The sequence below is a fragment of the Euphorbia lathyris genome, chromosome 4 (genome assembly GCF_963576675.1).
Source record: "Euphorbia lathyris chromosome 4, ddEupLath1.1, whole genome shotgun sequence".
NCBI classification, from domain to species: domain Eukaryota; kingdom Viridiplantae; phylum Streptophyta; class Magnoliopsida; order Malpighiales; family Euphorbiaceae; genus Euphorbia; species Euphorbia lathyris.
The window spans coordinates 1,563,606-1,586,542 of record NC_088913.1 but is presented as its reverse complement, the minus strand read 5'-3'; the positions used below and the strand labels follow the sequence as shown (position 1 = coordinate 1,586,542).

Below are 22,937 nucleotides of genomic sequence, written 5' to 3'. Positions count from 1 at the left end.
CGTTAGGCACGCATTGTCCAGGTGGCCTGTTTTTACTGGCCTCTTTTTTTTGCGCTTGTCAAGGGCTCGGGAATGACAGATAACTTAATGGTAATAGACATTTATAGTGTCTATTTCTATCGTTTCTTCTCCTTTCTTATAATGATTTCGGGCCTAATCAAAATCTCCAATTGGCTTTCCCAGCCCAACCAACAAGCTCATTTAAAAAAATCTGGCCTCTGTAATTTTATCCTGCGCTCGCCCTTTGAGAGTAGGGATAGCAACATGTACTCTACATTTACTCGGCACTACCCAATCTTAGTAGGATTACCTGTATCCTATATGAAATGGTATGAGACGAGTATGAGTTCAAAAAATAAAAACTTATGACGGGTATGAAATTGTTTGCATCCTTCCGTTAGGCACGCATTGTCCAGGTGGCCTGTTTTTACTGGCCTCTTTTTTTTGCGCTTGTCAAGGGCTCTGGAATGACAGCTAACTTAATGGTTATAGACATTTATAGTGTCTATTTCTGTCGTTTCTTCTTCGTATTTTACTCTTCTCCTTTCTTATAATGATTTTGGGCCTACTCAAAATCTCCCATTGGCTTTCCCAGCCCAACCAACGACCTCATTTAAAAAAATATGGCCTCTATGACTTTATCCTGCGCTCACCCTTTGAGAATAAGGATGACAACATGTACTCTACCCACGTGTACTCGGCACTACCCAATTTTAATAGGATTACTTGTATCCTATATCAAAGGGTATGAGATGAGTATGAATTCAAAAAAAAAAAAAATGTGACGGGTATGGGTGGGTATAGAAATACCCTTTCGGATACCCATTATCCGATATGCCTATATATTTGACTTTCATTCATGAACTTTAACAACTAATTCAATTTATTTTTATTGATTTAGGATTTATAAATTTGAAATATTTATAAAGTCGTAGATAAATTATAGATGAATAGTTTATCAAATTTATCTTTTTGTTAAATTTGTAATTTTTTTATTTTATATATTGATTCTTAACGAGTAGATATAAGAGATTCATGAAGTATACTCGTTAGGATAGTAAAACACATACGGATAATGAAAAAATAAACAGAAAAAAGTTTTAGATCGGTACTATCCGCGGATAACCTACTCCGTTACTATCCCCATAAACATTAAGGAAGATATTTGATAACTTTGATAAATCTATCAAATTAATCTGAATAAAAAAAACAGAAAGAATGACGATTGCAGAGACGTATAACAAAAATGAAGTATCAAAATTTATTTCCTAGCTACTTAATTAAATACATATCTACACATTTATAATATATATATATATATATATATATATATATATATATATATATATATATATATATCCATGAATTAGCCATTCAATTCCAGGAAAAAAACCCAATTCTCTTTTTCTTTCATCTCCAATTTCTTACACTGATTTTTCATAACAAAAAAAAAATGGGTAGTTTAGATCAACAACTTCATATTTTTTTCTTCCCTTTCATGGCTCACGGCCATATGATACCGACTATAGACATGGCTAAGTTATTCGCTTCTCGGGGCGTAAAGACGACCATCGTCACCACCACTGTGAATGCACATCCCATCTCAAAATCAATCCAAACAACCAAGAATCTCGGTTTTGATATCGATATTCGAGTCCTGAGATTCCCTTCTGTGGAAGCTGGATTGCCTGAAGGATGCGAAAACTTGGATTTCGTTGTCTCGAATCCCGGAAAAAAATTGCATGATAGGTTTTTACTTGCGACAACAATGCTTCAAGAACAACTTGAGATGCTACTCTTTGAATGTCACCCGGATTGTTTAGTTGCCGACATGTTTTTCCCTTGGGCTACCGATGCAGCCGCGAAGTTCGGGATTCCGAGGCTTGTGTTTCATGGCGTTAGCTTCTTTGCGTTGTGTGCTGAGGAATGTGTACGGCTCTATGAGCCATACAAGAGTGTTTCATCAGATGATGAACCTTTTGTTATTCCTAATCTCCCGGGGGAGATTAGGCTTACAAGAAAGCAACTCCCGGAGCATTCGAGGCAAGATCTGCCTGAAACCGCGCTTAGTAAGTTGTTGAAAGCATGGAAAGAATCCGAGTTGAAGAGTTTTGGGGTTATAGTGAACAACTTTTACGAGCTTGAACCGGATTATGCTGATTTTTACAGGAAAGAGTTGGGGAGAAAAGCGTGGCATATAGGCCTCGTTGCCTTGTCCAACAGGGCGGTTGAAGATAAAGCAAAGAGAGAAAAAGAAGCACACGAATGTTTAAAATGGCTTGATTCTATGAAATCTGATTCGGTTATCTACATATGCTTCGGAACCGTAGCAAATTTCACTAAATCGCAACTGAAGGAAATTGCGGTAGCTCTTGAAGCTTCGTGTCACCCGTTCATTTGGGTGGTAAGGCGAGAAAAGGAGATCGAAAGCGACGAAGAATGGTTGCCTCGAGGATTCGAGGAGCGAATGGAAGGCAAAGGACTAATAATAAGAGGATGGGCGCCGCAAGTTTTGATACTAGAACACGAGGCGGTTGGGGGATTTGTGACTCATTGTGGATGGAATTCGACGCTGGAAGGTATATCTGCGGGGAAGCGAATGGTGACATGGCCCGTTTCGGCTGAACAATTTTATAATGAGAAATTGGTGACTGAAGTTTTGAAAATTGGGGTTAGCGTTGGAGTGAAACAGTGGGGTAAATTTCATGGAGACGAGATTAAAAGTGAAGATATAGAGAAGGGAATTAGAAGAATTATGGAAGGTGAAGAAGTTGAGGCGATGAGAAGTAGAGCAAGGAAGTTAGGGAAGATGGCAAGAGAAGCGGTTGAAAATGGTGGATCTTCATACTCTGATTTCAATGCTTTGGTTGACTTAATTAAGCGTAGAAAGTGATTGTTTTTAGTTCGACAAAAAAAATTCTGTAGCAGAATAAAATATTTATTTTTGATATAATATGATTAATATAATCTATGCCAGTAAAAGAAAAATCTTATTCAGGCAAAACCAAGTTTTACTGCATGAATTAAGGGTCAATTTAACCTCTAAAATAGACAGACATGTTTAGTTTAGTCTAAATCGATATTTATGTATAATTCAGTTCTGAAGTGGATAATATTTAAAAATTAGTTTAAAATTTCATGAATTTTTAGGTATTATATTAACTGTATTTGAGCTAATTTGTCAAATATTAACATCTTCAAAGATGAGTTATACCTAAACTTGTCTGTCAACTTCAGATGCTAAATTAATCCTTAAGTCCTTACAATACAATGAATGTAAGACTTATCAATATATTAGTCCATTCAACACGATTATTAATTTTGTAGCATTTATATATCACGTTGAATAAATCACATAATACGACAATCCAAGACATTTCTGTAATGATCAATACAAATTGGTTCGAGCTCGTAAAAACTGTTTACTAGTGCTCCGAAGCTTTTCAGCTCTGAATCTGTGAATGACTCGAATATTTTCCCATATGATATTTTGTACGTTCTTGTATATCAATTTTAATTAGTTTGTTTCTTCACAACTTCATATCTACAGAAAGATTTGGAACGCTATAGAGTTCATAATCTGATGATACTTTTCCACGGGGCTTATATATATATTGGTGAACAAATATAATTATACATTCTTGTTCTTATACTGCAACTGATCCTGAGCTTAGACTTATGACAACTAACCTCTTTAACTTGCTTATTTGAAACAAATAACCCTTCAAATAGATTAATATTTGTGATTTCGGAAGTTTTTCTTTTATCCATTAGTTAATGTATAAGTAGATTAGTTAGAGGTAACAACAAAGAGATCTTTTGAACTTTAAACATGTTACATTATTTCTTTAAATTTCTTTAAAATATTTATTCATTTCTTAAATTTATTTAAAATGATGTATAGATCTCTCGAAAGTAATTTGGTAAATAGTTTTTTCAAGGTAAAATTAGAGGTTTGAGTCACTTTAAAAGTTTTGATTAGTCAAATCTATATTGATGTTTGACGAAGAGAGATTTAAAAAAGATTGGATCTAAAAGCTAATTTTGAAAAAAAAAATTGGTTTTATGAGTTTTTCGATTAACTTATTGCTCCTAAACAAAACTAATATAGAGGGTGTTTGTATCAGCTTCTCGGAGGAGTGTTTAGAGTTTCACTCCAAACAGCAGGAAATATAGTGTTTGGTTAGGTTTATATAACCGCAACGTTTAGCATTTTCTCTGGAAACTGCAGCGTTTTGGAGCGTTTTATGAAAAGCTCCTATTTGGAACTTTTCATAAACAGTTGTTTGCAGTTATTTGTTATTGACAAAATTATCATTCTTATTTCCACAAAATATGTTTATTCTTTAATATTATTTATATTTCTACAACATAATTACCAGAAAACAATGTTTTATTGCGTTCAATAAATTTTTATTTTTTTATATAGATTATTTTTATTAATTTGTGTAATACATTTTTTATTTTATAATAGGATAAGGTGCAAAAATACCCCTAATATTTAGACTAGAAGCAATTTTACCGTTAACGTCTAAAATGGTGCAATTATACCCCTAATTTTGGCAGCCAAAAGCAATTTTACTCATAACATTGACAAGTTGGGTCAATTTGAGAAATAATTTATCAAACTGTTATCTTGATCATGAATATTGTCACCTACATTTCACATGTACACCATTTTATCATGGTTAGTAACAGATCACAAACATATGATTAGAAGTTGACTTTTTTTTAAGAAAATAAAAATATATTATCTTTTGTACGAGATGGATAAAAAAAATTCAAAAATTTCGTTGAATTTATAAATATTAATTTATAATTTTATTATTAAATCACAAAAAAAAAATGAAATCTCTTTGTTAGAACTATTGATATGTGCAATTGGTGTACAATAAGAAATAAAATATCTATGTTTTCTAATAATATGAAATCGATCCAACTTGCCAATGTTAGGGGTAAAATTACTCTTAGCTACCATCATTATGAGTAAAATTGCACTATTTTAGACGTTAAAAGTAAAATTATTCCTAGTTGTAAACGTTATGAGCATTTTTTTCACATTTTCCTTTTTATAATTTCATCGTTTATTAATTTAAAACATGTCCATTTTAGACATTTTAAATCCGAACAACAACAATTCAATATAATTTTACCAAACACTAGTTTTTAAACAGCTAACAGCTTACTGCAACTGCAAACAGCTAACAGCAACCACAATAACTATTAGCTAAGAGCTGAACCAAACAGACCCATAATCAGCTAATAACTATTTACCATTAGCATGTATGCTCAATTTGTTCCAACCAATAAACATAGTATCATTTTTAGTAGAAGTAAAAAACTTACTTTCTAGTGTGAGAAGCTCTCACTTCTCTCCTCCTTTCTTCCATCTTCTTCAAAGTTCATCTCCATTTTCTTTCTTCTTCTCTTTTTTCTTTCATTTTTTTTCCTTACTTTTCTCCTAACTCCTTTCTAACCGGATCTATCCCGAGAAGGAAGAATGAAGCTTGTCTTCCTTCTTCCTCCTCCCATCTATGTTTTAGATTTGCATTTTCTTAGTTTTGTAATTTTAGTTGGTTTGAAATCTTTAACTTTTTTGAAGTTCTTTTCGTCAGATCTACATCTGCTAGCCATACTTCTATCTTTTATCCTTGTTTCGGTTTTAGCACAAGCGGAAAAGATTTATCTTATCCGTAGATCTATAGATCTGCGTGGTTGCACAATAGAAACAGACTCAGATCCGAATATCCGGAGGAGTTTGAAGGATGAAGAACGGATTGCAGTATTTCAACGAGATTCGACTTTCAAGGAGTATATAGTTTCTAGTTTCTTTGTATTGTTTCTACCTTTAATGGTTTTTATTGCTCATTGTAGTCTTTTTTTCTTCCTGTAATGGATCTTGTACTGGCACTAGCCTGTATGGGTATGAGGTTTTATTCCTCTTTTTTCATGTATCTGTATCTCTGACATTCCTTATCTAATGAAATGATACCTACTATTTTATAAAAAAAAAAAACATAGTATCATTTTAAATAAATTCAATGGTTAATTTGTTCTTTTTTATTGTTATCAAGTTACAGGATGTATTCATTTTATATAAATATCCCATAAAATAAAGTTTGCACTTTCTTGAATCTATGTGACATGAGATTATGATATTAATGTCCGATGACATCCACTTTTGTCTCTTTCTATTTATTTTTGTGCCTATCTTTTTCCTTCAACATCCATGCAGTGGAATGATACACAAGTTTCCTTATCTCAAAGGAAATCTCTCAATATGAATTCTAGCTACAATTAAAGATAAATTTTTTTTAATAAAATCAAACTACAAAGCATTAAAAATAATTAGATGGGTCATTCGGACGACTGGAAATTATGATATAGAATAGATTATACCAGTTAATTGGTGAGCAATTTTATTCACAGAACGACTAACATAAGAAATAATATTAAAAGAATTAAAAAGACCTTTATAATTATCCAAAATAACACTATAACGAGAAATGAAAGAAGACTGTTACACATAATCCATAACAGTAAAAGCATTTGTTCCTCCATCTCTAGGAATGAAATTACCTGAGATTATTTTATAAAAGCCTTATAGAAACCATTAAAATCATGAATAGCCCCTCCAAAACCCAACAATCTTGAACTCTGAACAATAGACGCATCGACATTCAGCTTAAAATTGCCCAACCTTATACGGACTGCATCAAGCTTTGCTTCACCAAAAAGAGTTTCAGAAATAAAAATCAAACTTGGTCTATAAACACGGACAAGATCCAATAAAATCTGAACTGCTCGTGGGTTGCCCTAACCATGGTTGTTCTATGCTAAAATACTCATAGTGACACGCAAGCTGCCCTGCAGAACCTGCCATATCCCCGTATAATAACATAAACCGTTTCTAGAATAGTAACTGTTAAATATTATCGGTCCCATTAATAATTTTTATAACTGAATTAAATGTTTGACCAAATTTATTATAATTGGCCCAATTTATAATTTATACAACTGTATTAAACTTTTAACCATAATTATTACTGGCCTATTAATAATTTCTGTAACTGAATTAAACTCTACCTAACTGTTCCAATAGATTGGCAGTTAGGCCATGTTCTTTATCACTTAATTTCAATAACAATCAGTTCAGTTCAGTTCAGTTTAGTTCAGCATTCAGTTTCAGTATTCAGTAATTTATCATTATTTATTATATTATAATTATTTATATATAAGTTATTATAATTATTATTATTATTATTATTTATCTATAATTTATCATTATTTATTATTATTATTATTATTTATAGTTTATCATTATCTATAAATTAGATAAAAGTCAAGAAATGATAGTTTATTAAAGTATATATCGTTTAATAAAAATTAGGAATTGCATCCATATTATGAATTATTTCTCAAATTTACCGAATTTATCAATGTTAGGGATAAATTGCACCATTTAGACGTTAGGGGTAAAATTACTCTTGACCCAAAACGTTAGGGGTATTTTTGCACTTTAACCCTTAATTAAAATAAAAAAATTAAGAATTTGTATTCATATGAAAAATTGTATTTAATTTAATAGGCTTTAAATTATATGTAAATTTGTGTTTGTATGTAATTTGTATTTTTAATTTAAATTAGACTCATTTTTATTTAATTTCATAGGTTTTTATCGAGCCAAGATTTTATCAAGCCGAGCTTTTATTTGATATTCAATTTAGTTTTATCTTTAATAATATATTTATTTATTATTGATATTATTAAATTTATTAGAACCATTATTATTATTATAAATTTATTAATGTCCAATATTATCATTAAAATTATTTTAAAATCTAATATCATCATTATTGTTAAGTTCGGTTAAGTTCGGTAGCATTCAGTTAAATTCAGTTCAGTTCAGTATTCAGTAGCATTCAGTTGAGTTCAGTTCAGTTCAATTCAATTCAGTTCAGTTCAGTAGCATTCAGTTCAGTTCAGTTCAGTTTTTTTTCAGCGATAAAGAACAGAGCCTTACTCTTAACTTTTCGCTACCCTCCATATTTCCATTACTCTGTTCTGGTGGTGATTCAACTGACATTGGACAACTACCATCATCACTACGGATATCTACTTCTATTAGTAACCATCTCGCTCCTCTACTACGAAGCTTCCGACCAGTTTGTGCTAGCATCCTTGGGCCATAAGGCTTTACAATTTCGCCTTCATCAAACTCGTACACCTTCGGACAAGAAAACTTAGAATGATTAACAAGACCACAGATGAAGCAAAGCCTTTCAATTTGTTCATACTTGACCTCAGCCCAGAACCAATCCCTAGAGGGAATTTTCAACTTTATGCTTATCATTAATGATGAAGTGGAGCGGGCCTTGAACTATTTGGAGAAAGCGGATCCAGTGGCAAAATTGAGATTTTGAAGTTAAGACGGGTTTATTGGAATTTAGTGATTTCGGAACTGTTAACTTGAGGAAAAATCCTTGATCGGAGCACTTCCCTGTGAGGTGCCGTTGGGATCGGCCGGGGACACTCCGATGCCAAAGTCAGTAAGATGGATCAAGGAAACCAACGGAATTGACAAGAATTGTGAGAATGTGTGTGTACCTTGATAACCTAGGGGATCAGGCTATATATAGCTGGGAAGTTGTAACCTTCAGGTAACTAGAAAGTCTCCATTAATGCCTCATTAATGGCGGTTACGGGTTATTCTGAACCTGGCGGATTAAATGTTAACTCATTAATGATCTTTTATGGCCGAGTCAGCGGTCAGCCGTTATAGAGGCGAAGAGAGAGATTCGCCTTATAGGTCCGCCAGCGGATCTCTCTGAGCTGATCCGCCAACCAGCTTCCTTTTGGAGACCACTACGCGGCGTACTTCGAGGTGAATATCCCTTTTGGTCCTCAGGATAATATCTCAATGTTATCAGAAGCCCCCCCAAAATATCCTTAAAGTCCTTTAGGGCTTTTGAACTTCCGCGCGCCGTCATAAACACTTGCATTAATGAGCACATTGTTCAATGCCATTGGATGATTGACACGTGTAGTGGACACACTGTCCCAGGAAGAAGAAAACTTCTTTCTTCTTCTTACGCTTTCTCTTTCTTCCTCATTTCCCCATTTTTCTCCTGCGCTCGAAGCTTTTCTGGGATTTCTTCTGGGTTTTGCACCAAGCTTCCGATTTCTCATGTAAGTTTATTTTCTTTTCGCTTTAACTCTGGATGTTTAGAAGTTCGTCTTCATCTTCTAGATCAACTTCAGAACTTTTTAATTCCTCTCCTCCTTCTGAAATTGAAGTAGATTTTAGCTGGACTACCTCGTCGTCGGAGAACTCCCATTCTTCCGAGGATACGGTTAATTCCGATTTAGCTGAGTTTGATAACTCGGCGCGTAATCATTACCAGACTCGTTCCACTAGGAATCTCTCTCTTTTTACTTCTATCTCCGGTGTTGCTCCGGTCGGTGACCCTAGGTGGTTCCGGGGATCAATGGCCTCTCCTTCGATTCCTCCCAAGAAAAAGAATCCCCGAGCGGAGTCCACTCCATCTCGCATGAATGCCGCGGATCTAGCGAATCTGGCGGATCGCTTTCCCTGGATCAAAAATTATGAGACCCAGCTCGCCGCATCTCATCAACGTCCTTCCTGTCCGCCTAGCGGCTTCCTCATAGTGTATAGTAGTCATGTGGAGAGAGGGTTCCGACTTCCTTTTCCAAAGATGATGGCGGACATCCTCTCTTACTTTGACATCACAGTCAGCCAGCTACATCCTAACTGCTGGTTGGACATTGCTTTAGACTGCTACCTTGCCTCGAATTTAGGAGTTGTATACACGGGCCGTATCTTTAGAGCTTTTCATAAACCCTAAAAAAGGAAGTCCGAATCTTATCTCACGTTCGCCAAGTTCGGAGTTTATTCGCCTTTTAGCGAAAAAATGTCTAATGTTCATTGGTGGGATGAGAAATTCTTCTACGTGAAGATAAAGGATGGCGAACCATCGGGCTTTCCTTCAGTCTGGAATCCCAGGCCGCTACATATGGCGGGTGACATGCGAATTTTAACGAACAGTGATGAGGAGGTGGCGGAGCTCATGAAGCAGATTAAGGCGGATGCATGGACTTATGCAGATGCCTTAGCTTTCATGATGAGTGATATCCCATTGATTCGCCGGGAAGAGGATAAATTTATTTACTCAAAGATTGCGCAATTTGACCAATGTACCCTTCATTTCTTCGTGAGCTTTGATTACTTTAATGTTTTCTTTAGCAGGGGTGTATCTAAGGCCAATCACGCTCTTGCAGAGACACGCAGGAAGTTTTTGGAGGCTGAAGCACGCAAGAAAGGTCAAGCGGTGAATCCTCAAGCTGATACTGGTAAACGTCCCGTAGAGAAGGTGGTCGAGCCGCCACTAAAGAGGAGGAAGCCCAACACCACTGGGGGCCTTAAGCTTATGGCGGACGCCATGAGGTCCGCCAAACCTGCTGAGGAGATTGCACAGGTAGTCTACCTTTTGATTTCCTTTCGTTCATCAAGTTTTGGACCGGAGTATGACTCTTTCAGGTTTGTGTAGACGGCAAAGCCTGATATTGGCGGATACTGGTCTGCCAAATTGGGAGCCCAAGGTTCTTTCGAGAACGAATCCATCCTAAATGATCTGGATGAGGCCTTGGGTCAGGTGGGTGAAGTGCAGAGGAACTATGACCAGATTCCTGGTTCAATTCATGCTCAAAAGGGGAAGACGGAGCTCCTTTCGGTGAGTTTCTTTTAGAAAAGATGTAGAAAGTATTAGTTCCTTAGTCCTTTTGCTTTTTGATTGAATCGTTTGTTTTTGACAGTTGTATGCTCGCCTTCGCACCATGGAAAATGAGCTCCTTCAGAATGTGGCGGATAAGGCAACTATTGAGAGGTTGGAGAAAGAGATAGTGGAAGCCAATTCCACTATTGCTTCTATTAATGCAGGTCTTGCTTCTGCGAATGCAAACCTTGCTTCTGCCACAGCCGCCTTAGTTCTCAGGGATGAGGAGATTAAGAGTTTAAAGGCAAAGATTGCATCTGATGCCAAAAGCCACGAAGACACCCTTGGAGAAGCTGAATACACGGTGGGTGTGCAAGCTTTTTATTACGGCGAGATGCTTATGGCGTACTTCTCCTTGGCGCATCCTGAGATTAACTTCACAGATCCGCAATTCGCCGTCCCTGAACCAGAAGATGTGGCGAAGTTCAATAAAATTCCAGACGCTAAGGAGTACCTCCGTGATTACGTTCGGAGATGGATGAAGGGACCTATGGAGGAAACCAAACCCTCTACTACGGTCTCGGTGGATGAGCTTGATGAAGTGCCCCTTAAGGCGGATGCAGAACCAATTCCTGATCAGGCTCTTCCACTTGGTCCCACATCTTTGGTGAATAAGGAGGTATCTCCTGATGGCGTATCTGCGAATGTGGAGAAGGAGGATCCCCAAGTAAGCACCGTGGGCGAAGAAAGCGCAAAGGAGGATGCTCCTATTGTTGTTTAGCTTGCTTTTATTTGGGATATTGTAAAAACATCTCTAAGTACAATTTGTTTTGATCTTTTATGGAAACTATGTTATTTTACCTTTACGTTTGCGTAAGGAAATATATAGACACCTAGGATTTGGAGTAGGTGGCCAGCCATACTCCACTGTATGAACCTTTGTGAAGGTTTGAAAGCTGTTCTATTCCTTCTAGAGGAAGTAAAGCTGCCCAGGGGATCGATTTGCTACCTATCTTTGAGGTGAAATGATCCGTCCGTAGGACTTGTGAATTCCTTTCTGGGGAGGATAAGAGAGTGTAAAGACCTTGCGTCTAAGGATCGTTTTAACTCTATTGGAGATTGGGATCCGCCTAGAGGCGGATCCGCCCATAAGATTGATCCTCTTATGTTTTTAAGGGCATCGAGGACGTATCTCTAAGATAGCGATACATTGCAAATATGGAGAGTGTTGGATGCCCCCCCCCCCTTTTTAAGACTGGAATATTGATATTGCTGCAGTAAACAATAAAAAGAACATAGATAATAGAACAAATGATGTTTATTAATGGGAGAAACCTTATTACAGCAAGTAGGTCTTATAAGTGAGCCTCGTTAAAACCTTTAATAAGAAAAACCACATGGAAAAAAGCTTATTAAAGGAAAAAGAGTACTCAAGACCGTGTATACACTTCATTTTCTGACAAAGTATTTGCGGAGATTTTGGAGGTTCCACGTGCGTGGTAGTGTATTGCCCTCCATGTCCTGTATTTTAAACGTGGCTGGTCCAATCTTGTCCACTATCTGATATGGACCCGTCCAGTTAAGTCCTAGCTTGCCCTTACCTTCTCGAGATTGGACTTTATCAGCTTTACGGAGCACGAGATCTCCTACATTTAGATCCACAAGTTTGGCGTTTTTATCATGGTAAGCTGCAATCCGATGTTTGTATGCTGCCATACGTACATAGGATTGATCCCTGCGATCTTCAATCTGATCTAGGTGCTCCCTTAGTCGTTTGCCGTTGTCCTCTTCACAATAAAAGGCCACTCGATCACTGGGGACCTGTATTTCGACTGGAATAACGGCATCAACGCCATGAGAAAGGGTGAACGGTGTTTCCCCTGTAGCCATCCTTAGGGTGGTGCGATAAGCCCATAAAACACTTGTTAGTTGATCCGCCCACTTCTTATCATGCTCTCCCAATCTCTTCTTTATCCCCTTCACGATCGTTCGATTGGTTACTTCGGTCATTCCATTGGACTGGGGATAATAAACGGAGGCGAATCTGTTTAGGATGCCCAACCCCTCACAGAAAGCCTTGAATTCGCCACAGTTGAACTGTGTTCCATTATCGGTGATGATGGTATGTGGAACACCGTATCTTCCTATGATGCTGTCTTTGACGAATTCCACCATTCGTTCTGCAGTAATGGAGGAAACAACTTCGGCTTCTACCCATTTGGTGAAATGGTCCACTGCCACTACCACGTACCTTCTTTGCCGACGAGTCGGGGGAAATGGGCCAACAATATCTATTCCCCAGAGGGCGAATGGACGTCCCTCAATGATTGGCCTCTGAATGTGTTTGGTAGTATGTGATTCATTCGCATGAATCTGACAATTGTGACAAGATTCTACCAATTTTTGGGCATCCAATTCAGCCGTGGGCCAGTAGAAACCTGCTAACCTGGATTTTTTCAAGATGGTGGCGGATGCTTCATGTGCCCCACATGATCCCTCATGTAGCTCTTTGAGGATCTGTTGCCCTTCTTCCGGTAGAATGCATTTCAACCAAGGATGACTAAAGGACTTTCTGTAAAGGCCGTCATTGATCAAGGAGAAATAAGCTGCTCTCCTGACTATCCGCCGTGCCTCTTCCTTGTCTTCAGGTAAGGTTCCATTTAGCAGATATTGGCGAATGACCGATCTCCAATCATCTTCTACCGTTGTGAGTAGGGATACCTCCTCTGAGGCAAATGCTGGAGCTATTTTAACTTCGAAGGGACAATCCGGATCTGTCCAGTTTTCTTCACAAGAGGCCATTTTGGCCAAATGATCAGCCTCTGTGTTGGACTCCCTTGGTACGTGAATCAGCTCCCATTTAGTTTCCTTAGCTTCAAGGTGATCCAGCAACTTTTTGACTTCCGCTACGTATTTGGCCAGAACCTCGTCTTTCACCTCGTAATTCTTGATTACTTGGTTGACCATTAGTTTAGAGTCGCTATAGATTACGATCCGCTCCGGAGTGATTTCTTGGAGTAGGCGTAATCCCAATATCAGGGCTTCATATTCAGCAGCATTATTAGTGGCATGGAAATTTAATTTTGCTGCGTATCGTAATTTTATGTATTGGGGACCTTTGATCACAACGCCTGCACCCGCTCCATCCGCTGAGGAGGCTCCATCGGTGTACATTGACCATTCCTCTATCGGAGGCTTGGGATGATCTATCCCTTCGTCAGTGAATTCATTCACGAAGTCCGCCAGGACCTGACTCTTTAGAGCTGACCTGCTTTCATACCTCACATCGAATTCGCCAAGGCGAATTGCCCACTCCATCAACCTTCCCGAAGTGTCTGGTTTCTGCAACACTTTTCTCATTGGTATATTTGTTCGAACCACTACAGTATGCGCCTGAAAATATGGCCTAAGGCGGATTGCCGTGGTTACAATAGCCAGTGCCATTTTATCAAGCTTTGAACACCTGGTTTCGGCGTCTTTCAAAACCTTGCTCACGTAATAAACCGGAAACTGCTGGCCATCCTCTTCTCGTATCATGACCGTGCATACGGCTTTGTCTGTGACCGATACATACATGTAGAGATCTTCTCCCTTCAAAGGTCGACTCATCATGGGTGGCTCTGTGAGGAACTGCTTGATTCCTTCGAAGGCTCTTTCACAATCCTCATTCCACTCGAATGCCTTTTGCTTCTTGATGACTTCGTAAAAGGGCTGGCATCTGCGAGCTGAACAAGAGATAAACCTGCCCAAGGCTATGATACGCCCGTTCAGGCGTTGTACCTCTCTGATATTTCGTGGCGCTTGCATTTCCAGGACTGCCTTAACTTTGTTAGGATTTGGGCTAACTCCTTTTTCGCTGATCATGAACCCTAAGAATTTTCCATAGGTTGCCCCGAAAGTGCACTTCTCTGGGTTTAACTTAATGTTGTGGCGTCGGAGTACGTCCAGTACCTCCTTTATATCATCTGTATGCTTTTTCTACGGTCGTACTTTTGATGATCATATCATCTACATAGACAGAATAATTACCCCTTTTACTATCTGCGAATATCTTGTTCATCATCCTCTGATAAGTTGCACCTGCGTTCTTAAGCTCGAAGGGCATAACTTTGAAACAATAAGTGGCTTGGTGTGTTACGAATGAGGTCTTGATTCTATCTGAGGGCTGCATAGGGATCTGATGATAACTTGACTTCACATCAGTAAAGGAATACATTGCGTGACCGGCGGTTCCATCTATAAGCATTCAATACATGGCAAAGGATAGTTGTCCTTGGGGCAAGCTTTATTGAGATCTGTAAAGTCAATGCACATACGGTAAGATCCGCCAGCTTTTTTCACCAACACGACATTCGCCAACCACTGAGTGTAAAGCACCTCCTCGATGGCATCCGCCCTCTAGAGCTTGGCGATCTCTTCCTCAATCACCTTCTGCCTTTCCGGGCCATGATTTCTCCGTTTCTGAGCCACAGGAACTGCATCCTTATCAATGTTGAGTTTGTGAGTGATTACGTCTGGGCTGATTCCGGGGAGAATTTCATCCTTCCATGCAAAGACATCCTCCGCCTCACAGAGCACTTTGCTGATTGCATCTTTAATCTCGCCCTTGAGCCCCTTAGCCATTCGCACCTGCTTTCCATCCGCCATAAGGTACATTTCGGTCTCGCCCAAGGCCATTGTGACACGCTCCTCTTCATCTTCCTCCTTAGATTGGGGGCGAATCATTAGTGATGCCGAATACGTCTCTTGGGCCACCTTTTGGCTACCTTTGATCATTACACCTCCCTTGGCCGTGGGAATGTAAAGTGTTAAGTGGCGAATGGAGATAAGAGCTGCGACTTCAGAGATAAAAGGTCGTCCGAGGATGATATTGTAAGCTAACTGACCATCCAAGACCGAAAACTCTAAATCTCCCCTCCAAACTTGATCATCGTCTGTAAGCTCACAGTCCAAAGTAACTTGGCCTTTTGTTTGAATAGTATGTCCCGTTACTCCCAAGATATCGACCACGGTTGGCTCTACTTGAACAGGATCAATCCTGAGTTTGGCGAAAGCTCCTCGGGTAATGACATTGCATGAACTTCCAGTATCAATCATTACCCTTTTCATCTCCCATCCTTCAACCATCATAGTGACGACCAGAGCATCTGCATGGGGTGGTATCTCAGGACCTGCATCTGAAAAGGGGCGATTTAATGACGTCCTGTCAAGGGCGGTAGTCCTTGCCTTTTTCAACGTTGGCTGGTACCCAGGTCCGCCTGCTATGACATTGATGGTACCCTTTCCTTTCTTCTTTGGGTCCTCCTTGGGTCTGTCACCTTCTCCTCTTTTGCCTTCCGTTTGGATGAACCGATCCAATTTGCCCCTTTCTATGAGACGCTCAATTTCTCGAGCTAATTCCCAGCATGCATCAGTGTCATGGCCATTTTTCCTGTGGTACTTACAATAGTTTTTAGGGTTTTTACCATTATTGGTATACTCCCCCCCCTTTGGTTCGGGGTATGAAATGCTCTGCTTGTGTTGGCTGTTCTCGATCCACATAAGAACTTCACTCTTAGAAGCATTGAGAGGTGTGAAGGAGGTGACAAACGTTGATTTATTCCTAGAATCTCTTCGCTTGCTTCGGGAGGAAGGATCCTGACGCTTGTCTTTGTCTCGATCTCGAGGACGAGATTCGCCCCTGTCTCTTTTTGGCGATGATGGTGAACCTCGGCGAATGTCGTCCACCTCTATAAAATCCTTACAACGCTCCATCAGCTCCGCCATGCTGGTGGGTTTCTTTCGGATGAGATCTTCCTGCAAACTCTTGCAGGTAGTGTTTCTTACGAAACATTCCACAGCTACGGAGATATCCACATCAACGATTTGTATGCACAATTGGTTGAAAGTGTCCACATACTCCCGAAGGGGTTCATTCGCTTTCTGCTTTAACTCAAAAAGCTTTCCAGATTTCACCACTGCAGGAATACAACCGGCAAATTTAGCACAGAATTCCCTGCTCAATTGATCGAAGCTGTTTATCGAGCCCGGAGGTAGAGATTGAAACCACAAATAGGCTGGGCCCCCAGCGTGGTGACAAACATTTTGCAGAGCACGGGCTCGGTGGCTCGGTTGAGCCTGGCCAGTATTCGATACTTTCGAACATGAGCTTCTGGATTATCTTTGCCTGTGTATATTGCGAGATTGGGAATCTTAAAAGCTCTTACGTTTGTCACTTGCATAGGATGCCTTTTCTGGCCTTTTACTTCGCCTACGGCCAGTAGATGGGGGCGATCTACCACGACGGGAGGATCTTGCTCGTCGGGGCGAAGGTGACCTTATCCGCTTATCCTTCTCTTTTCTATGCTTCTTGCGAGTTGGCCCTTTAGATCCGCCAAGGGATAAATTCATCCGTGGATGCCTGGGTATATCGAACCCACCAAGATTCAACCCCGGACCCCCAGATCCGCCAGGAAGGGTCGTATCATTTCTTTGACTTCCCTCACCAGGGAATAACTCCCGATTAATTGGTCGCTCGCCACCTGATGTCGTGGCAGTTAACATGGAATCCGTGTTGTGAGCTTGAAGGAACGAGGAGCTATGGGCACCTGGTCCAAGGCCAAAGTTTAACAAAGGCAAAGATGAAACGGTTGAAGTAGACGTCGTGCTCCAACGCGGAGGAAGAGTCATGTATGTTCGAAGGCGATTTCCTATCTCGAGTCCATATCGCGCCTCGATATCTTGTGCACACATATTGATAAAAGCGGCGGTAGGCATGTTAGTGTCGACATGCGTTATTGGAGCGGTTGTATCGGTGCGACCAGCACTAGATGGTGTAACTAACGGTGTTTCAATCCCTGAGGAGGGATTTTCACCTCCGTTGGTCATTGCGTTTTCAGCGTGAACGAAAAAACCCTTTGTTTGATTCAGGATTCCACGTTCACCACACCAATGTTAACTTGAGGAAAAATCCTTGATCGGAGCACTTCCCTGTGAGGTGCCGTTGGGATCGGCCGGGGACACTCCGATGCCAAAGTTAGTAAGATGGATCAAGGAAACCAACGGAATTGACAAGAATGGTGAGAATGTGTGTGTACCTTGATAACCTAGGGGATCAGGCTATATATAGCTGGGAAGTTGTAACCTTCAGGTAACTAGAAAGTCTCCATTAATGCCTCATTAATGGCGGTTACGGGTTATTCTGAACCTGGCGGATTAAATGTTAACTCATTAATGATCTTTTATGGCCGAGTCAGCGGTCAGCCGTTATAGAGGCGAAGGGAGAGATTCGCCTTATAGGTCCGCCAGCGGATCTCTCTGAGCTGATCTGGGGAGATCCGCCAACCAGCTTCCTTTTGGAGACCACTACGCGGCGTACTTCGAGGTGAATATCCCTTTTGGTCCTCAGGATAATATCTCAATGTTATCAGGAACCTAATTTTATTGGGCTCGGCCCACGGAATCAGAGCCATTGGTTGATAGACCCATGGTGGATGTGTTTTTTAGCCTCCCGAGGTCGTCCAGGGCCTCAAAACGACAGTTTTGTGTTTTTATCGCACTTTCAGTTATTTTCCTGTTTTTGTTGCTTTTCCTTTTAGGTTTCGGATTAGGTTTTATTTGTCAGCCTATATAAAGGCACGACCCCCACCTTATGTAGGAGATTTTGATTAATAAAATTTCAAAGTTTAGTCTCTATTCTTTCCAATTTTCGTTATTCGTGCGCGATTCAACGATCGTTGAAGATTCTAATCATTGTTCCTGCGCGAACAATCGTTTAGGACGAAAGTCTGTTTAATTCCCCTGCATCAATTAATGTTTTCCTTAAATCAATGGAAATTCATATATGCATATACTCCCGCCAAACGTATTGGAAATTGTTTGGATCAAATGAGACAAATATTCCCATATGATTACCAATAACAACCGCTTCACTCTTCAACATAAAGCCACTTGAGAGATTATAAGCCAGGACCTAAACATCAGTATGGAATATAAGAACTTCCATAAGAATATCAGCATGTCCCAAACACTTGACAATGAGTAGTTTGTTATTGAAAGACCATGTGTCATTTGTCTATGATTCTTCTAATATCAATTCCAAGAAATAATTTAAAAAGAAAGAGATTGTTATTTAGAGAAATAATGTACATGCCTTTACCCGATTTCCAAAGAGCCACCAAAAGATCTTTCATTGACTTCATTCTTATCAACTTTTACACCTAAAAACACCAAAATCACCAAAATCCAACCTAATATGCTATCAAATTAAATATTTAAGAAAATGTGTAAATTTATTAGTGGTGTATGCTTATTGAACCTAATTGTTTATGGATGCCACTTTCTCAAGCTAAATATCCTCCGAATGGTCGGAGCACTTCGTTCTGTCTCGAGAGATGGTGTGTGGGGACTGTCCGCTTATTTACTACGTGATTTGCACTATTTTGGCCGAAGATCTCAACATATCATTCCGGTTTTACTGTGGGAGTACATGCAGATGGATGCAAGATTGTAAAAAATGATAGACGCTAGTCAGACGGACATGACTTTAAGGATGATCAGGGGATTAAGCAGATTTGTGTTTTTGTATTTGTTATTGGTTAATCAACAAAATTGTTATATAAATCAATTAAAATATATATTGTACTAGCTAAAATACGTATGTTTGTAACATATATCTTTAAAAATGTGTAAACATCAACATTTCAACAACAATATCATTGAAACAACTAAAACTAATTAAATATAATGTTCACAAGTTATATAATTCACGAAAAGTTATTAAACAATATCCTTAAAGTAAACCATATCATGAAAACAAGTAGAGAAAACAATTAAACCAAAATATTCGAAAATAATAAACACAATTCACGAATAACTATGCGATAATGTTCAAAAGTGAATTATAATAAAGCAAAAAAAATTAATAATATTTTTTTTGTTCATAGTCACTTATGTGACTTCTATAAGGAACCCAGACGGCTAAAAATCGGCTAAAGACAAAATAAATGCTGAAAAGGACTAATCGGTGAAAAATCAGACCAGATTCTAGATTTTGAACGCCTAAGACGGGGCCTAGACTGTCCATGTGGCATTGGTTTTGAACAGTGGCTGAAGGTGAAGGTGGGGGGATTTTTCATATAAACTTTCGCATCAATGAGTCCTAAAAAATGACGCCTTTGTAAATTTTTGGAGGATGATTCGGAGGAATGTTATCACTTTCCACCCAATATTCGTTACCTTTTTTCCCAAACCAGAGACTTTGTAGATAACGGTTATGGCTAGGGGTGCAAGCGAGCCTTGGTAGTTCGCAAACTATTCGAGCTCGGCTCGGTGAAAGCTCGATCAAAGTTCGGCTCGATATGGCTCGACTCGAGTTCGGGATCGGCTCGAGCACTAACGAGCTGAGTCCGAGCTTCCTCAGGTTCGGCTCGAAAGCTCGCGAGCAGGCTCGATTATTTTTAATTACTATATATATTTCATTATATATATTTAATATATATTTCATTAGTTATTATTAGTTTTCATCACAATTCACAAATCAAATAAGATTTAACCCATACAAAAAATGACACAAAAAAAGCTTAGACATTTGAGTCTTTAGCGAGACAATTAGGTTTTGATAAGAAATAAAATACATTACAAAGTTTAATATATATGTCATTGTTTGAAATTTTTCTCTGCACTTGTGTTTTCCGATCACAAATACCATATACTGTTTTGGAATCTTGACAATAACATGATTGTTTTTCTTTATAAATATTTTGAATTCCTATGGAGTATGTTATAAGACTTTTCTATTTTTTACGCTAATTATTCTATGCGTATATGATGAATTTGGTTAAAGCTCGTTAGAAGCTCGATAAAAGCTCGGCTCGGTCAAAGCTCGGTCAGATTCGGTCAAAGCTCGTCAAAGCTCGATTCGAGAGGGCTCGACTCAAAATATTAACGAGCCAATACCGAGCCTACCTAAGGTTTGGCTCGGTTGTACCCCTAGTTATGGCTGGTACAATGGGTTTAGGTTGACAACAAACCTGTTCCATTAAGCCGGTGCTACCTGAAATCCATCTCATTTAGAGCATACAATCTTATAATATAAATATGATGGTATACAATGTATCAAAAGGTAATATTGTCCTTACATATTTAGACTATATACTTATCAGTATCAATTTTGGCTTTTAGCTTTGCTGACTAAAGCATCAGAGTGAGATCTCATACCCTTTTTAGTCATTTTCTATTTTATCTTAAACAATTAAAGCTCATCTCAGATTTCTTGTATATACTAACTACAAAAAAAAATGTAAGTTCCATGCAGAAGATGTATTGCACGACTTTAGAATATTATTACATAATTCACATAATAAATTAAAAAGAAAGTTCTTACTTCTCATCTGTAAAACTTGTATTCTCTAATATTAGAACCGCATACACTGACCTTGATCGTTTTACATCTTCTGTATTTAACTTACTTTTTTTACAACTGAGTGATTAATGTATTATATTTTACACAAGTCAGATAGCTAACTAGACATTTTATGCAAAATCATCAATCAGGTATCTGAACTAACAAAAATCATCAATTGAGTCACATTGTAAACAAAAATCATCAATCAAGACCTCATCGAAAATCATTCAGCTGAACAGTTTCAAAGCATCTCTCCCAAACTCTTTTTAAACCAATATAGAGATTATTACAATCTATATTAAATAGTCATAATTTCTGATTTTAGAATAGAATAAAGACTCAATTGATAATTTTTAGTTAATTTCATGGACCTAATCGATGATTTTGACAGTTTAGCATCCTAATTGACTTTAACTTTTAGTCTAGGGACACAATGTGTAATGCCTAAAAAAGGGTAATTTACGCAAGTAACTTTAAAACATTATTTGTTCATTGACTTATTTGAAATTTTATCATTTGGCCCCTGATCTATTATTTGGTCACATTTGGACTTGACACTTGATAAGTAACGATATTTTGACACTTGGACTTGACACCTGATATTTTTTTAAGTTTTTTTACCACACTAAAAAAAGGGCGGCCCGGTCGCATTACGCGTCCCCGCTGAGCGAGGGTCCGAGGAGGGGTCCCACCACAAGGGTGTATTGGGGGCAAGCCTTCCCTTGCCAATTTATTTGGCAAGAGGCCGCTCCTAAGACTCGAACCCGTGACCTCTGGTCACACGGCAACAACGTTTTACCGTTGCGCCAAGGCTCGCCCTCTTTTTTTTTTTTTTTTACCACACTATGTGGAAATAATTAATTAGATTAAAAAAATAAAAAAGAAATCCCAAACTAAAACCTATTAATTTCAAGTGTGCCAAAATATTGTTACTAATCAATGAGATAACGATTCAGTTAAGTTTTAATACGAATTGGATGAAATTTTAACAATTGAGATAGACCAATGGCTAAATGTGACCAAATAATAGGTCAAATGCAAAACAATAAAATTTTGGATACATCAAGGCCAAGCCAATATTTTACCACATAGTCTTAGGGATGGCAACGGGTACCCGGCCCCATCAAATTCTAATGTGATTATCCGTACTCTGTATAAAAGGGTATGAGACGGGTGTATGTGATAAAAAAACATTACCCATTAGGATAATGTGACAGGTATGAGAATACCCCTAGGGTACCCGGTATCCGTCATAAATTTTTTATATATTAATAAATATCATTGTTTTTTTTATGTAAGATGTGAGATTTGAACCTCAACCTTTTGTGTTTCAACCATTAAGTGATATCATCAAACTAATTTATTCTTATTAATTAAGGTTCAATTTGTTCAATTCTTAGATAGATAATTTATTATATTTATATTTTATTAAATTTATAATATTTTTTATTTTATTTATTGATTCCTAACGAGTAAAGGTACCTGTGAATATCCGCGAATTAAATAAAATAGATATAAAATGTAAAAGATATATCCGTTAGAGTAATGAAACGAGTTACAGATAATTAAAAAATAAAAGGATAGCAAAAGTTCGTTTCAAAGGCTGAAAACCGGTTTGGGTACCCTAGCCATTGCCATCACTACAGTGTTACTGCTGCACCTGCCCCGTGCCTTTTTACAATCAGTCAGATCAGATGTTGGAATCCCATCAAAACGACGTAGTTACTCTCTCTTCTGCTCTCTTTATTAGGGTTTTGCTTTCTTCTTCGTAGTTTCTGAATTTCTGAACTTCATCTGCTGGAATTGGAATTAGAATTGCA

General features: G+C 38.4%; 1 protein-coding gene across 1 annotated transcript; it reads left to right on the top strand.

The window, feature by feature from the left end:
• The first annotated feature begins 1,374 nt into the window (after positions 1-1,374).
• LOC136226845 (scopoletin glucosyltransferase-like) lies at positions 1,375-3,105 on the top strand. Its single transcript, XM_066015503.1, has one exon. The coding sequence runs from the start codon at positions 1,454-1,456 to the stop codon at positions 2,891-2,893; it is 1,440 nt and encodes a 479-aa protein (XP_065871575.1). The 5' UTR covers positions 1,375-1,453; the 3' UTR covers positions 2,894-3,105.
• Positions 3,106-22,937: the final 19,832 nt, after the last annotated feature.